Source organism: Antechinus flavipes, chromosome 5, assembly GCF_016432865.1.
Source record: "Antechinus flavipes isolate AdamAnt ecotype Samford, QLD, Australia chromosome 5, AdamAnt_v2, whole genome shotgun sequence".
Lineage (NCBI taxonomy): Eukaryota > Metazoa > Chordata > Mammalia > Dasyuromorphia > Dasyuridae > Antechinus > Antechinus flavipes.
In genome coordinates this window covers 272,454,948-272,473,098 of record NC_067402.1, presented here as the reverse complement: position 1 = coordinate 272,473,098, position 18,151 = coordinate 272,454,948, and the positions used below count along the sequence as shown (strand labels likewise).

Below are 18,151 nucleotides of genomic sequence, written 5' to 3'. Positions count from 1 at the left end.
AGGAGACTATATCCCATATCGCTCCCAAACCTTGCAAAAAATCTCAAAATGTTCGATCTTCAGAACAGGACCAAACAAGTATATTTGATATGCAATTTTAAAGGCCTGGGCAAACACTCTGTTGTCTGTCACCAGTTTCTCAGTTTGCCAAAAATGTAGGCCTCCTGGAGAGACTTACACAAACTGATGCTGAATGAAATGAGCAGGGCCAGGAGATCATTATATACTTCAACAACAATACTATATGATGATCAGTTCTGATGAATGTGGCCATCTTTAACTTTGAGATGAACCAAATCAGTTCCAACGGAGCAGTAATGAACTGAATCAGCTACACCCAGCGAAAGAACTCTGGGAGATGACTAAGAACCATTACATTGAATTCCCAATTCCTTTATTTTTGCCTGACGGCATTTTGCGTTTCCTACACGGGCTAATTATATAATGTTTCAGAGTCCGATTCGTTTTGTACAGCAAAATAACGATTTGGTCATGTATACTTATTTTGTATTTAATTTATACTTTAATATATTTAACATCTACTGGTCATCCTGCCATCCAGGGGAGGGGGTGGGGGGAAGGAGGGGAAAAATTGGAACAAAAGGTTTGGCAATTGTCAATGCTGTAAAATTACCCATGCATATAACTTGTAAATAAAAAGCTATTAAAAATAAAATAAATAAATTCACACAAAAAAAGTAGGCCTCAAATCTTCTAGAAAAGAAAATCTGAATTGACTCACCCTGATTGTTTGATCATCAGAAGCCGTTAAAAATGAAGATCCGTCAGGAGAAAATGCTACACAGTGAACCCAACTCAGGTGTCCTCGACAATCTGCAACTTTTATACCCGTATCCATATTCCATAACTACAAGGCAAAGAAATTCAGAAGGAGATGAGGAAGACAGCACAGGTTCTCCGATCTCCAAAGGCAGCAGAGATGCTGGCTGGGGGCAGGTGTCCTCCACACTGCTCAGGCCTGTTCTCAGCATTTGTTCCTTGCTCCCAGATCCCCAACTTCTAGCACTGGCCCTCATCTTCTTGTAAATTAATCATCTATACACCAGTCTCATAAAATACCCTGTTTGGCAGAGGTTCAATTATTAAAATTTGAATAACAATCATGATTCAGAGTTTCAGAACTTATACAAAATAAAAAGAAGGATTTTTTCCATGATCTTTACTCAGTGAGCTCTGTAAGACTCAAATATTAAAATTTTTCCTTATTATGCCAGTCTGAGTCAGCATGATGAGGATGATAACAATAAAAAGAACATAGTCTCTATATAACACTTTAAAGTTTGTAAAACACTCTACAATCATCTTTTTTGTTTCTCACAACAACCTGGGAAATAGGCACTATTATTATCTCCATTGTATAGACGAAGAAATTGAGGCAGAAAGAAACTGGAAAATGAATGGATGCCCATCATTTGGGGAATAGCTGAATAAATTATGATATCTGAATGTTATGGAATATTATTGTTCTATAAGAAACGATCAGCAGGATGATTTCAGAGAGGCTTGGAGACTTATATGAACTGATGCTAATTATATACAGCAACAGCAAGATTATGTGATGATCAATTCTGATGGATGTGGCACTTTTCAACAGCAAGGTGATTCAGGCCAGTTCCAATGGTTTTGTGATGGAAAGAGCCATCTGCACCCAGAGAGAAGACTGGGAACTTAAGTGTGGATCATGACATAGTATTTTCACTTTTTCTTGTTATTTGCTTGAATTATGTTTTGTTTCTCTTTTTTTTTCTTTTTCCTTTCCTTTTTCTTGTGCAGTGTGATAATTGTGGAAATCTGTATAGAAGAATTGCTCATGTTTAACCTATATTGAATTACTTGGTGTCTAGGAGAGAGGGTAGGGGAAAGAGAGAGAGAGAAAAAAAAATTGGAACACAAGGTTTTACAAGGGTGAATATTTAAAACCATGCATGTGTTTTGAAAATAAAAAGCTCTATAAAAAAGGGGGAAAAAAAAGAAATTGAGGCAGAGTTTGTAAGTGACTTACAAAGGGTCACATAGCTTTTAAGTGTCAGAGACAGAATCTGAATTCATATTTTCCTCACTCAATTCCACACTCTGCAATACTAGTAGCCTTAAAGTAATGGGATTCATCTCCTAATCAAAAAATCTCCTTTAAAATCCCATTTACGCTCATTTTGTGCTTATTTGTCACCTAGCAAACCCAATTGGGCCCAAGGAGGGCCCAATTTTTTGTGGAAAATTTCTCTCCAGGGAAGAAGGGAGTGCTGACAAACCAGACAGGGAGCTTGGAAGGAAATGGGGCTCTGTTATCAGATATAGTTCAACTATCTGTTATGTATTCAAGTAAGTGCCAGCCACTATATTAACTGCTGAGAGACACAGAGCCAGAAATCAAAGTATCTGCTCAAAAGGAATTTATATTTACATTTTATTGGAAGAAATAATATGTATAAGTGTCTAGACATGTAGCATTTAAATATTCTACTTACCTAACTGCCTGCCTCTATCTCCTCCATCTATCTATCAACCTGTGTACCCTCCTAGCTCTGTATCCATGCATCTATGGATAAGGGATAAGGACTGAAGCTGTGATTTCCCAATGGAGACCCAGTCCAAACTCACTGACAAACCTCAGGGACTCTATCAAGCACAGCGGCAGCAGCCAGCTTGGAGATCGATGCCCAGCAAAAACTCTGGGATAACCACAATAGCTCACATTTCAACAGGCCTTTCAGCTTGACATACACTTTCCACATAACAATCCTGAGAGAGGGCACCCAAGCAGTCTCATCCCCATTTCCCAGATGTGCTTCTGACTCCACCAACTTTACCACTGCAACTCAGCAGCCTTCTCATTCTGGAATATCCCACCACTTTGCTAGCCCCCTTCTCCCATCATTGAGTACCTTCTGGGGCCTCCAATTTAGGGACAGATCCAAGCTAGACAGGTTTCATCTTCCTCCTGGCTATGCTTCTGACTCCTAAATTTTGCCACCATGTCCCTGTGGAGGTACCATCTCCCTCTCCTCCATATTCTCCAGCCCTTACAATTCCTAATCTTTTCCTTCCTGTATCTCCCCCATTAGAATACAAGTTCCTGGGAGGGGAGAAGAAGAGGGGTAAGGACTATTTCTTTTGGCTTGCATTTATCTCCTCAAAACTTTGACCAGTGCCTAGCATATAGTGTTTAATAAATGTTTGCTGCTTGCCTACCAGATGAGCAAGTTCAGGACCTAAGAGGTTGTGATTTAGCACACATGCAGAAATAGGCAGATACTCTGCCCCTCAAATCTCCTTCCTCCAACTCCTCCTGTGTTCTCCCCAATTTCAAGCTGCTTAGATCTTGATGTAAGGGTCGTATTCTCACCATAGGAGAGTCTCTCCAAGAACATCATTCCTACTTTCCTAGGCAATATTTGAGCTCTGTAGCACCTGCCAGTTCTCACATGTACATTCATTCACATAAGAAAAAACTCATGGAGAGAGAGGTTCCTGGGCCTTGCTTCGTCCCTCACAACAGTTTGCACCTGAGTGACTTTTCTCTATTCCTCCATAGGAGAGTATGCTCCTCCTAGAAGAGCTCACTGAAATCACTCACTGAAGAAGAGCTTCTAGCAGAGTGAGAAAGGGCTAAGTGTGGCCTAAGCCTTAAGGGAAGGCTCCATATTGGTCTATGACCAACCCAAAGCCATGAACAAAATCAGGGAGTGGCAGCAATTGGGCACAATGACAGGAAGTTGAACTAGGAGTGAAGAAATTTGGAGAGTCTGAATCTGGCCTCAGACACTCACTAGCTGTGAGTCTCTGAGTAGACAAGGTTACTTCCCCTGAGCCTCAGCTTTCCTATCTGCAAAATGAAAGGACCATCACCTACTACCCAGAGTTACTGTGAGAACTGGATCAAAAGATTTCTGCAAACACAAAAACAAACACAAATGTCAGAAATGATGATGAATGAGGAAAGCAGTGCCGAGATGAGGACAGAAGATTGCCATAAATGCTGGCAACATTAATGGTAACAAAGAAAGCAGGTCTGAAATGAGGACCTAGGCCGCCAACCATGAATGCTAGTGACCACAATGACTGTGACCACCGTGGCAGCCGCTGGCCTGCACAAAGCTCACTGTCGAGTGCAGACTATTACATGAAAAGGCAATGAGAGAGTGCTTCTCAGAGCAGGGGTAAGAGTCAGACTTGATGGACATGAGGTCCTTTCTGGCCTGAAGGCAACCTAATCTTCTCTATCAGTTATGTCAAATGGGGTCACAAAAAGTCAATCATGACTGAACAACAACAAATGTTAAAATATGTATATACACTCATTAAATCTCAAAATATGAGTTATTATTGCTGTTAAATGGGAAAATTTCCCAGTTTCCCAAACCTGAAATATTCTAATAATTGTAATTTCTTCCCTTAAGTTTCCCTTCCCTTAAGTTGTTCACAAGGAGGTTCTGATTCAGGAACTGGGGAGGGGGGCAAGGAGAGAGCAGCAAAGGCAGAAGAAACACAGTCATTTCCATCAATAAAATATTCTTTTTTTTTTCAATAAAGAGAAGAAAATTCAAATGTTTTAAAGGAGACACAAATATCATAGTCCTGTCGCTCCCTACCTAAAAGAATATACACTTTTTAAAAACTAACTGTAGATAATCTCATGACTTTTTGTCAGTCCTCATCTTATCTGTGTGATATTTCTGCAGCCTGCTCTCTCCCCTTGAGGACAGAGCTCTGGGGCTAGGAATCAGGAAGATCTGGATTCAAATCTGGCCTCAGACATTTACTGGATGTGTGATCCTGGGCAAATCACTTAACCACCTCTGTTTCCACAACTATAAAATTGGGATAGTAGCATCTATTTCATAAGGCTGTTATAAGGATCCCATGATACATGCTTCTCTTTGCAGATGTTAGGGTGCTATAGTGATTAACTGTCTGACAGCCCCTTCTCCGTCTCCTTAGCCAGCTCATCCTCTGTGCTTATCTGCCCCAGGCCTTCCTCTCTGCTCCCTCTATACCATCTCTTAGAATGCTCTCACCAGCTCCCAGCAGTGGAAGCAATGATCATTCTGCTGCAGGAGCTTCTCAGCTCTACAAGCCCAGCCCTGATCTCTTTCCTGAGTTTCCCAGTGCCTACTGGAGGTCTCATACACCTGCATCTCCCACACACATCTCAAAATCAACATTTCTGAAACAGAATTCCTTCCCCCAAACCCTCCCTCCCCCAGCATCTCTCACTGTCATTGGTACCACTGTCCTCCCAGTCGCTCAGCCTGGGCCCCTCGCTATGATCTAGACTCTCCTCTCACGTTCATTTTTGGCTCCCAAATACGCCCTCTCCTGGGAAGAAGGGTTGGTTTTTTGTGTATCTCCAACACGCAGCAGAGTGGCTGGTACACATTTAACAGATGCATGCCTACAGACTGAAGCTCATGCTTTGCTAAAGAATCCTCCTTTTTTGTCTGTTACAGTATGGCATCCTCTTCCTATGTTATAGTATTTGTATTTGCAGATGACTGGTAGGTTGCAAGAGAAAAAAGAAAAAATTCACACTGAAAACACAGATGAAAGAAAGGAATGAGGAACTCAGCGTTTCCTGAGCAATCCTGGCCTGTGACAATGCAAGAAATTCATTCTCATTTCAAGAAACAAGTGGAACAGCTGGGCAGGCAGGTCTGGCCACAAGGCAGCCTGGGCTCAGAGCCCGGCCAGGCCCTCTTCCAGGCACAGGCCTTAAGAGAGCACCCAGCCCAGAAGCAGACGCCAAGGCCCCTCTCTTCCCCCCTCCCCCGTTCTGGTTCTCTGCCTTGCCTGCCTGCCCTTCTCAGCCATCCGGGAAATCTGAATGGGACTCATGAGTCTTCATTTTTCTCCTTGAAACACTGACCTGAGCATACATTATTTAATGTAAATTATACTTTGTTCCGTGGAGAGAAACTGGCAGAGCCCCTCTCTCCATAAGGATGGAGTTAAAGTTTTAATGCTTCCTTGAAGAACTGCAACAAGCCTTGTATTTCAATAAACACCCACCACCAGACTCTGGCTGTGGACAAAACCAACCTCTCCATTCCTTTCAAACACATGGAGGGCCACTTCTCTTATGTGGTCAGCAGAAACCATGAAGTGCCTATTGTGTGCTAGCTAATGGACTAGGTCCAGAGGATACAGAGACAAAAATGAAAAATGGTGTCTGCCCTCCTAAAGTTTATACTCAACAAAAAAGACCCTTGGAGAAAGGAGAGGAGGAGCATACATCTCTCTCATTCCCCTCACCTACAGGGAAAATGAAAAACATCTGAAAGACAGATTTGCTTGTAGCTGCAACACAGCTGCAAGTTTCTGTGATTGATTTTGACCCTTCGGTTCCCATAAGATCCTTCATCTTCTCCTCCAAGGGGTTGGAAAGGGATTCTGAGTCAGAAGTCGAACTTTCCTACCCAGAAGCAGCATGGCTTCTGTGGATAAAAGACTAGGCCTGGAGTCAGAAGATCTTGGATTCAAATCTCACCTCAGCTATGGATCAGTGTGCAAGCTTTGGATCTGGGCAAGTCACTTAACCTCTTTCAGACTCACTAACCTCCCAGATCTCTTCCAGATCTAAAACTAGGATCTTGCAGCCCACCCAACCTGAGGGGAGAGGGCCCAACAAGTTCAAAGGATTCAGCAACTCACCTCCACGCAGTAGTGGGACAGGGCTACCACGGCAAGGTGACTCTTGGGAAAGAAATCACAGTACCGGATGGTGCTGCTATAACCAGTATGGATTTCTCCTACCAGGTTCCTGCTATGAACATCAAAAACCTGCAAATAAAATTAAAATAAATTTTTATTTTTGTTCAAGCATAAGCCAACCCAAATGAGAATTGATCATCTGCAGTCACTTTGAACACAAAAAAGGAGATGCCACTCAAGCAAAAGGCAACCTTTCCCCAGGCTGTCCCTGTCATTCTTCAGAACTCTGGCCCTACCTCCATGGAAAGAAGTCTGCCCCAAACCCCCAGGCACTAGGCCTCTCCTGTCCTTCCCTAAAATTACTTGTGCAGATTGCAAATGGGCTTCTCTTGTGAACATACAGTGTTTCCCTCTTGTAGAATGTAAGTGCTTTGAAGGTAAGAGATGTTTTACATTTGCTTTGTATTTAATAAATACTTCTTGGTAAAGTGATATCCCAAATTCCTAGCAAAGCCTGACAAATAATAGATGTTTTAAAAATGTTATCATTATTAAAACTACTGACCAATATATTTAAGAAGGATGAATTCCTTTATGCATTTAGAAGCATTTATTATGTGCCTACTATGTTTTACATTGAAAATACAAAACCAAAAATGTTTCCATCATCAAAAACAAACTGTTCGGTTTGACATTCAAAGCCCTTCACCACCCAGCCTCTTCCTACCTCTTCAGTCCTCCTACACTTCACTCCCCAATACAGGCTCTTTAATCACAAAAAAGACCCTTCATCTTTCAGTTCTGAGAATTCCCTCCAGCTGTCCCCCATTCCTGGAAGCTTCTCCCTCCTCCACTTTCACTCCTAACCTCTCTGGCTTCCTTTAAATTCCAACTAAAATCTCATCTCAACAGGAAGCCTTTCTCAATCTCTCAATTCTAGTGCTTAACCTCCATTAATTATTTCCTATTCTTCCTGGATCACTGTCTTGTCACAGAAGAGGGGCTTCTGTAGCTCAATGAAACCTTATAAGCTATGCTGTGCAGAGTGACCAAAGATAGTGGCAAATTCTGACAAAAGATAATCTACTAGAGAAGAAAATGGCAAACCACTCTAGTATCTTTGCCAAGAAAACTCCATGGACAGTATTAAAATGATAAAAGAGATGACCCTAAGGTTGGAAGGTGTCCAACATGTTATTGGAGAAGAACAGAGGAAACTACAAGTAGCCCCAATACTAATGAAGGGGCTGGGCCAAAGCCAAAAGGAAGCTCAACTGTGGATACATCTGGTGACTAAAGGAAAATCAAATGTTGTAAAGATCAATACTGCACAGGAACATGGGATGTAGCATCTATGAACCCAGGTAAGCTGGATGTGGTCAAACAAGAGATGAGAATATTGACTTCTTGCTTATTAGTGAATTCTGGGTTCATTGGGTAAATGTAACACAGGTAATCATTACATATACCACTATGGGCAAGAATCTCTTAGAAGAAATGGAATAGTCCTCACAGTCAATAAAATGGTGAGAAAAGCAGTACTAAGGTATAATCTCAAAAGGAATTAAATAATATCTGTTTGAATCCAAGCAAACCAGACAACATCACAGTAATACAAGTCGGTGCTCCAACCACTGATGTCAAAGAGAACAATGTTGACCAGTTCTATAAAGACTTACAATAAAATGTCACATTCATTAAAGGGGATTGGAAGGTTAATGCAAGAAATTGAAAGATAATTTGGAATAACAGGGAAGTTTAACCATGGAGTGCAAAATGAGGGGGAAGAGAGACTAACAGATTTGTCAAGATAACTACTTGGTCATAGTAAACATTCTTTTTCAACAACCCAAAAGGTAACTCTATGCATGAACATCAGCATGAATGTCAGCATTGACAACATGAATATCAAAATCTGATTGATTATATGTTTCACAGCCAAAACTATCAATTAAAACAAGACCTAAAGCTGATTGTTGTGACCATGAGCTTCTTAGTGAAAATGTCAGACTTACAGAAAGTAGGGGAAACCATCAGACCATATAGGTAAGACCTAGATGACATTTCTTATGAGTATAAATTGGAGATGATGAATATATTTCAAGGACTAGATCTGAGAGATAGATTGCCTGAAAAGCTATGGTCAGAGGTTTGCAATATTGTACAGGAAGCAGCAACATAAAACAATCCAAAGAAAAAGGAGAGCAAGAAAGCAAAATGGCTGTCTGAAGAGGCTTTACAAAAAGCTAAGGAAAGAAGAAAAGTAAAAGGGAAATAAGAAAAAGAAAGATATACTTAACTGATTGCAGAATTTCAGAGAATAACAGGGAGAAATAAGAAGGTTTTATTAAATAAGCAATGTAAAGAAATCAACAGAATGAGAAAGACAAAGAGACCTCTTCAAGAAAATAAATATCAAGGGAATGTTTCATGCAAAATGGATAAATAAAAGACAATGTGGTAGGGATTTAACAGAAACAGAAGAGGTGACAAGTAAATATAGAATTATACAAGAAAGATCTTAATTTCACTAATAACCATGCTGGTGTAGTTACTGACCTCGAGCCAGATATCCTGGAGAATGAAATCAATTGGACTAGGGAGGTATTGCTAATAGTTAGGCTAGTGGAGGTGACAGAATTCCAGCTGAGTTATTTAAAATCATAAAAGATAATGTGGCTAAAGTTGCTTTCAATATGCCAGCAGATTTGGCAAATTCAACAGTGATCACTGGACTGAAAAAGATAAGTTTACATCCCAAACCTAAAGGACAATGCCGAAGTACATTCCAATTATCAAACAATTGTACTCATTTCATTCACCAACAAGATTATATTTAAGATTCTGCAAGCTAGCCTTCAGCAATATATGACCTGAGATTTACCAGAAGAGTAGGATGGTTTTCAAAAAGACAGAGGAACTAGAGACTAGAGACAATTTAGAGACTAAATTATCAACATTTGCTGAATTATGGAGAAAACAAGCAAATTCCATAAAAGCATCTACTTCTACTTCATTTGCTACACTAAAGCTTTTGACTGTGTGGATCATGACAAAATGTAGCAAATCTTCCAAGAGATGAGTGTATGAGATCATGAGATCATCTTATTTACCACCTGAGAAGCCCATATGTGAGTCAAGAAACAACACTTAGAACCAAACATGGAACAACTGATACAGTTTAAGATTTGAAGAGGAGCATGAAAAGGCTGTATACAATCATTTTATTTAACTTTTATACAGAGCACATCATGCAAAATGCCAGGCTGGATTTATCAACAAGAATTAAGGTTGTCCAATGAGATGAACCAAATCAGCTCCAATTGAGCAGTAATGAATTGAACTAGCTACACCCAGCAAAAGAACTCTGGGAGATGATTGAACCACTACATAGAATTCCCAATCCCTCTATTTTTGTCCACCTGCATTTTTTATTTTCTTCACAGGGTAATTGTACACTATTTCAAAGTCTGATTCCTTTTGTACAGCAAAATAACTATGTGGACATATATACATATATTGTATTTAATTTATACTTTAACATATATTTAACATGTATTGGTCAACCTGTCATCTGGGGGAGAGGATGGGGGAAGGAGGGGAAAAGTGGGAACAAAAGGTTTTGCAACTGTCAATGCTGAAAAAATTACCCATGCATATATCTTGTAAATAAAAAGCTATAATAAAAAAAATTTTTTTAAAGCATTAAGGTTGCTGGGAGAAATATCAGCAATCTCTGATATGTATATACCATTCTGATAGCAGAAAGTGAAGAGGAATTAGGAAACTTCTTGATGAGAATAAAAGAGAAGAATGTGAAAACTACTTGAAGCTTAACATCAAAAAAAATTAAGATCTTGGTAACTAGTCCTATCATTTCTTGACAAAGAGAGGAAGAAGAAATGGAAGCAGTGTCAGATTTTATACTCTTGGGCTCAAAGATTATTGTGGATGGTGACTGCAGCCATGAAATTCAAGGACACTTCTTGGAACAAAAGCTATAGTAAATCTGGACAGCATACTAAGAAGTAGATACAATCCCTTGCTGTCAAAGGTCTGTATAGTCAAAGTTACAGTTTTTCCAGTAGCAATGTATGATGGTAAGAGCTGAATCATAAAGAGAGCTGAGCAACACCGAATCGACTTTTTGAATTCTGGTTCTTGAGAAGATTTTTGAAAATCACTCGAACAAGGAGATCAAATCAGTCAATACTTAAAGAAACTAATTCAGATTATTCACTGAAGTCAAATATAGAAGCTCAAGTTTAACTACTTTGGCCACATAATGGGAAGACCAGACTCTTTGGAAAAGACCCTGATATTGGGAAAGATTGAAGGCAAATGGAAAAGAGAACAAACGGCAGAGAATGAGATGGATAGAGAGTCTCATGGAAATAATGAACACGAACTGGACAGACTTGGAGAGATAAAGGAGTACAGAAGGGTCTGGTAACTTAAAGAGTCAGGGAAAATTGAACAACTGAACAACATAGGGAGTCTAAGAAGTACTTTAACGAGAGCTGAACCACCTTTGGGCAACTACACAGTCCTTTCAATAATCCCAATCTACTCTTTGCTACAAAAACCCACTCCCTGTAATATCATATATGACTTCAGAGCATAGACTGTGGATTTGGAGGAAAAAAATTACATCATGAATAACTTAAAGGATGAAAGAAAGATACATAATGAACTCTAAAGAAATGGCTGCCATGAAGCCCCTCTCCCCAAGAAACAATGAAAAAGACATCTAAAATGCTCTAGTTCACTACTGATTAGAGACATGCAAATTAAAACAACTCTAAGGTACCACTTCACATCTCTCAGATTGACTAATATGACAGAAAACAAAAATAATAAATATTGGAAAACTCATGAGAAAACCAGAACACTAATGCATTCTTGGTGGGGTTTTGAACTGATCCAACCATTCAGAAGAGCAATTTGGAACTATGCCCAAAGAACTGTCAAACTGGGCATAACTTTTGAGCCAGCAATACCACTACTAAGTCTGTATCCCAAAGAGATCATAAAAAGGGACAAAGATCCACATGTACAAAAACAACTCCAAACAATAAGGTGAGCAACAATAACTTCAGGGCCCAGAAGGGGAAGCCTGCCTCCTACCTCTCAGACAGAGGTGAGGAACTAATGCAGGATGAGGTATACATTCTCAAACAAGGACAAGTACCTGTCTTGCTTGTCTGTAATTCTTTGTTTTAAGAGGAAACTGTTTTGTAAGTAAGCAGTGACTAGAAGGCAACTGTATTTTTTTAAATCATCAACAATTTTTTTTAAAAGGGAGAGAAATAATACAAAATCCTATCAAGAATATTAATGACTAGAAGAACAGGCAGGTTGGCCATGAAAAGGCACAGCCTAAGGTATCCACAATCACTTCTGAGATTTCAAAGAACAAGAAAGACCTCTAGTGAGTCAAATAAACTCATTTCTAAGGGATCTTGGAGAGCTCCAGACAAAGATCAAACAGGATGAGAACATTTGGAGGGGCCGCAATCCACACTGCATGATTCCAGGTAATTAGTGAGAGTCCGCTATGTGCTGATTTATCCCAAAGACAAAAAATGTCTTGGTGAATGAAGACCTCTGTAATAAGGCTAAACAAAAACTTTCAAAAAAGCAATTAATTCAACCATTTTTAGTATGTTGCTAAAGCAAAGAAATGACTTCCCTGTGTCCAAGACATTTCCCCATGGGAAGACTGAAAAACAAACTATTTTTGACTTATTCACGCTTCCTTTCAATGTCTAAGAAGTTTCTAAGCCACTGAATATATTCTTTCAAGACTTCTATTTTTAAAAAAATTAAGTACTTTATACCAATTTTCACTTGATGACAATTTAAGGCTGAACTGCAATCCTGGAGGGAAAGAAATTCAGGCCCATATTGGTAATTGTGGAAGTTGCAACATTATCATATTCCTGAGAGCATCCTGGTTGTTTATTTATCCCTGCAAAAGAAAGGGGGCAGTGAACGGTATCCCTGAGAGGGGGCAGACCCTACGACCCTACAAAGACCAGATAACATCATAAAGAAGCTGCCTGAAGGATTGTGGGAGCTGAAATATTACCAAGAAAAGGTGATTCTTCTATGCCCAAAGGGCTATCAAACTGTGCATACCCTTTGATCCAGCAGTGTGTCTAATGGGACTATATCTCAAAGAGATCATAAAGTAGGAAAAAGGACTTACATGTGCAAAAATGTTCATGGCAGCCCTTTTTGTAGTAGCAAGGAACTGGAAACTGAGTGGATGATCATTAATTGGAGAGTGGCTGAATAAGTTATGGTATATGAATGTTATGGAATATTATTGTTCTACAAGAAACAATTGGCAGAATAATTTCAAAGAGGCCTAGAAAGACTTACATGAATTGATGCTAAGTGAAGCGAGCAGAAGAAAGTGAACATTGTACACAGTAACAACAAAATTATGTGATGAACTTAATTCTTTTCAACCATGCAGTGATTCAAGGCAATTCCAATAGACTTGGGATGGAAAATGCTATTCACATCTAAAGAGAGAACTATGGAGACTAAATGTGGATCAAAGCACAGTATTTTCACCTTTTTATTGTTTGTTTGTTTTTCTTTCTTGTGATTTTCTTTCTTTTCATCTGATTTTTCTTGTACAACATGACAAATATGTAAATGTTTAAAAGAATTGCACATATTTAACCTATATCAGATTGCTTGTTGTCTTGGGGAAGAAAGAGATAAGGAAAAAAGGGAGAAAAATTCACAACACAAAGTTTTACAAAAATTAATGTTGAAGACTATCTTTACATGTATTTGGAAAAATAAAATACTATTGGACGAAAAAAAGAAAGAACCTCCAAAAAAAGGAAGAAAGAAAGAAAAGGTGACTCCTGAAAATGATCTGAAAAAGAGAATAGTTGGTGAGAGATAAATAGCTGCAGCAGTAAAGGGAAAGGCCCAACATGAGGAGCAAGATGACAGCTCAAAGGGTCACAGGAAAGGAGGCAGGTGCAGCAATGAGGAATAAAAGAAGAAAGACCAATCAAATGAGAAAAGTAGAGTTCTCATAGTGCCATGGGCAATCCTAATAAAGGATCTGAAAATTAAGACTTAATTTTCTTTCACTTGTTCATTCAGTCAACAGCTTTAATTTAACATAAAAAATGCAGTATGATGATTTCAGAAGCAGGGAAGGCAGTTTATGCTTAATAATAGATTGTATTCTTTATTATATTTCAAGGCTTGCAAAACCCTTTGCCTACACTATTTCATGTGATGCTCACAATCACCTGTGAAAATAGCTACCATAGGCACTATTGGTCCTATTTTACAAAAGAAGTAACTAAGATTAAGAGAAGCGACTTGCCCAAAATCCCATAGGTGTTCTCTTGGATATATTATTTAACATCAATAAATTTTGCAAAGAATTACTGGTATACACACACACACACACACACACGCACACACGTACACAAGAAAAAAATCTTCCTAAGTTTTCCTCCTCAGGTGTAGGGTCCTGCTCCCTCTATATTTGTGTTGTTACACAGTTGTCTCAATGAATCACCTTTCTGTGTGCAACTGCATACATGATTCTCTGACCATTCTTAAATTTTCATGACACAGGTTCAGAGGGTCTCAGATCTGGAGCTCAACAGAACTTATGGGACCATCAGGTCATTCCCTGGTTTTACAGAGGAAAACACTGGGTTCCTAAAAAGTCACAGGACCCAGAATCAAAAACTAGAGGTGAAGAACTAGAAGAAACTTTAGAGGTCATTAGTTGAAGACCCATATTTTACATTTTCACCTGGGGCCAGGGACACCCGAGTTCAAATCTGATCTCCGACACTTACTAGCTGTATGATTCTAAGCAAGTCACTTAATCCTGTTTGCCTCAATATGTTCAACTGTTAAATGGGGATAGAAATAGCCCCTCCCTGCCAGGGTTGTTTTAAGGCTCCAATGAGACAATATTTGTAAAACATACAACACAGTAATCTGATGCACAGTTGGTACTTATTATAAGTTTAATTTTACATTTCCCTTTAATTACTGTTACAGAGACAATGTTGCCCAATAGACAGAGGATTGGATTGAGACTTGAGAGATTCAGATCTTAATTCTGAATCTATGGTTTATGAGGTTCATGGCTCTAATCTGCAACTAAGAATATGTCTGTGTGCAGTCTTGGAGAAGGCTTCCAATGACCCTGCTTCCACATCTGTAAAAATGAGCACCACCTGTTCTGCCTCTCACATCAGTTAGTTGTCAAACAAGATAATGGGTATGAAAGCTCTTTGAACGTTAAAAACACTACAGGTATGAAATGAAACCCTGCTGGCACAGTGGGGAGGAGTTCAAGAGTTCAGTCACAGGTTCAAATCCCATCTCAGATCTGTATCATATATAAGGTGTGAAAACCTGGGCAAATCATCTGATCTCTAACTGCCCCAGAAAAATCCCTTAGCACAGGTTTACAGAAGAGAGTTACTAATCTGGTACTGGATGCAGTCTTCGCATTGTGTATTCCCCACACTAATTAAATTATGGATCTGGACTCAAAATAATGCAGAAGACTTTGCTACATTATCAAGAGTTTGTAACTTTTTTTATTTCTTCCCCCCACCTTTAACAGTCAGTGTGGGGAAGTCTATGTACCCCTTCTCAGAATTCTGTTTTTAAATACAGAAAATAAAAAAATACAGAAAAGGAGATAATTTTAAATACAGAAAAAAATAAAAAAACTCTCACCAGAATTCTGTTTTTAAATACAGAAAATTTTAAAAAAACATGGTATTACAAAGAAATCCAATTATATTCAAATATGGTTATAAAAATATTTTTAAAAACAAGTTCCTGGACCCTAAGTTCAAAGCCCCTGGATGAGATAGAGACAGGATTTCCTTGTTCTATAGTTTCCTACAGATCACCTCCTATTGCTGATGAGTGACTTGGCCAGCATCACATAACTACTTTTCCTTACTTTTTCTTTATTGTATCCAAGAATATCTATACCATACATACGTGGGAATAAAGAGAAGCCACCCAGATGTACCTTTCAGCAATGAAAAGGAAAACATTTCATTGATCACTTTACATGTGTTCATACATACCAAGAGCCTGTTGGCAGCAGCTGCCATCACTCGCATCCCATCGCTGGACCAGGAGCAACATTTCACCATCACATCCACATCTTCCTGACGTCCATCAGAATTCAGGAAGTGCTGCCTCACATCAATGCTACTCCATTCATTGGCTGAACTCACATCCCAAAGCTTTGATTTTAAAAAAGATTTAAGTTTTTAAAAATTTCTAATAACTAAATTCTGTCCACCCATCACCCCTGAGTTCTTTTTCTAAATGAAGCACTACTTTTTATTAGATTTTTCATCAAAGTCCCCATTTTCATCTCTTCTGAAAGTAAAATAGTGGAAGCAGGTCGACAACTGGAAATGCAACATCAGAGAAGAGGAGGTGGGGCTGGACCAGTCAGCAACTTCTCTGAACCTCACAGCTACCCCGGGCACTAAGAGGGATGGTTACTTGCCCAAGGACACAATGCACAGGCTGTGTATCACTTCTGGGTGTCTCCCAACTTCTAGGCTGGCTCTCTATCTATTAAACTTTCCTACCTCTCAATGAGCAGGATGTAAATGTAAATAAAGTAAGTTAGCACTGCAATGCAAAGATAGCCAGTCCTGAAGTGAGGAAGACCTGGAATTCAAACCTGGCCTCAGATACTTACTAGCTTTATAACACTGGACCAGTCACTTGACTCTGCCTCAGTTTCTCATCTGTAAAAGGAGCTGGAGAAGGAAAAGACAAACCACTCCAGTCTTTGCCAAGAATGGGTCACAAAGAGTTGGACATGCCTAGAAAATGCCTGAGCATTCCAGAAAGTGGTAAGCCTTCAAGAATAAGTGGAAAAGAAGGAACTTCACAAGCTCTTATAATTCCCTTTGCTACCTCCCTGCCTTTGCAAAGCCTATAATACCTGCCTTCCTCTTCTGGGCTTCCTTCTAAGACTAAGCTCTCCACCTTCTCTGGGAAGCCCTTCCTGATGCCCCTGGTAGGCCTTTCTCCAGCCTCACAGATTCTTGCATTTACTGTCACTTCACAGGTATGAGCGTCAGAAGACAGAGAGTGTTCTGTTTCTATGTATCCCCAACACAAGGCATAGGGCCTTGCATGAAGCAGGGTTTTAATAAATGCTTGCTGAATTGAACTGAATTAAATAGGTAAATTATGTGATGAAAATGGCACTGGAGGGAAATTGTTCTGGCAGCTCTGAGACCTGGAAAGCAAAGCCCAGGAGAGAAAAGAACCATTTTAAGAAACTGTTCACAGGCATTAAAGCCTGAGCTTAGATTCCAAGGAAAAGGGAAGGAAAGGAAGGATCCCAAAGTCACCCAATGGTAAGAAATAGCCATACTTTATGAGGCTTGAGGGACAGAGAAGAATCTAAAACTAATCCAAGGAGATAAACCAATGTTTGCCAGGCCTAGACTGAGAGGGTGACCAGCCTGGCAGGACCTGCCTTGTTAATGCCAGATCACAGGGTGCTGAGACCACTGATTTGGAGTCAGAAGGAACTTCATCTAATCCAACCTCCTCATTTTTCAGATGGGGAAACTCAAGACTACAATGATGCATTCAATGTAGGGCATCAGTGGAGACATAAAAGTCAGTAACTGTTAATAAATATTCTTTGACTTAATCCATCTGTTACTGCTCAGTCAAACCTGTGAACTCACTATTATGGAACTCCCAACAAGGAAAGTCCCTCCATGAATGCAGGAAGGCACCTGATCTACAAAGAAGCAACCTGCCTAAGGTAGTCAATGGCAGCATTTGAATCCAGGTCTTTTTGTCTCTGAAACCAATTTCCCATGCACTGTGCCATATTATCTTTAAAAGTCTCTTAAAGTACCAATCCCATACAATTGAAAATGTTATATACTCTAATATATTCTTCAGCTGATGAACCCAAAGTATATGTGCTTCAAGAATAAGACTGTAAACTACTCCCGGGAGTCTGTTATGACTAACAGTGACATTGACCAGGCTCAGGGGAAAAGGTTGATGGAAAAATCGATCAATGGCTCTTATTTTTAAATCTAAGAACTTTCCAATAAATCAGAATATCCAATGAAATTGTCATCCATTTTGAACACAAACAAAAGCACACCTTCAACGTTCCATCCGCTGAGCAGCTGGCCAAATATTTATCGTCCGGCGAGAATCGGCAGTGGTTCACAGAATTTGCATGACCAAACAGGGTATTCCGACACTCCTTCTTATTCAGATCCCAGAGCTACGTAGAAGTAGAAACAAAAAGGTTTAGTGATAATATGAGAATCATACAGAATCTCCAGGCTAATAGAGACCTTAGAGGCCAACAAATCCAGCCCATATCAGAGTAGAAATCTCCTTTACAACCAAGTCAACCAGTGGTCATCCAGCCTCTACCTGAAGACCTCCA

General features: G+C 39.5%; 1 protein-coding gene across 1 annotated transcript in view; it reads right to left on the bottom strand.

Annotated features, from left to right (window-relative positions):
* Window positions 1–18,151, bottom strand: part of APAF1 (apoptotic peptidase activating factor 1) — an 89,437-nt gene that overhangs the window by 28,789 nt on the left and 42,497 nt on the right. The window contains exons 16-19 of the mRNA XM_052001616.1: window positions 17,858–17,983; window positions 15,783–15,944; window positions 6,673–6,801; window positions 743–868 (exon numbers count right to left, since the gene is read on the bottom strand). Of these exons, the coding sequence (XP_051857576.1) occupies window positions 743–868; window positions 6,673–6,801; window positions 15,783–15,944; window positions 17,858–17,983 (543 nt within the window). The remainder of the gene's footprint in view (window positions 1–742; window positions 869–6,672; window positions 6,802–15,782; window positions 15,945–17,857; window positions 17,984–18,151) is intronic.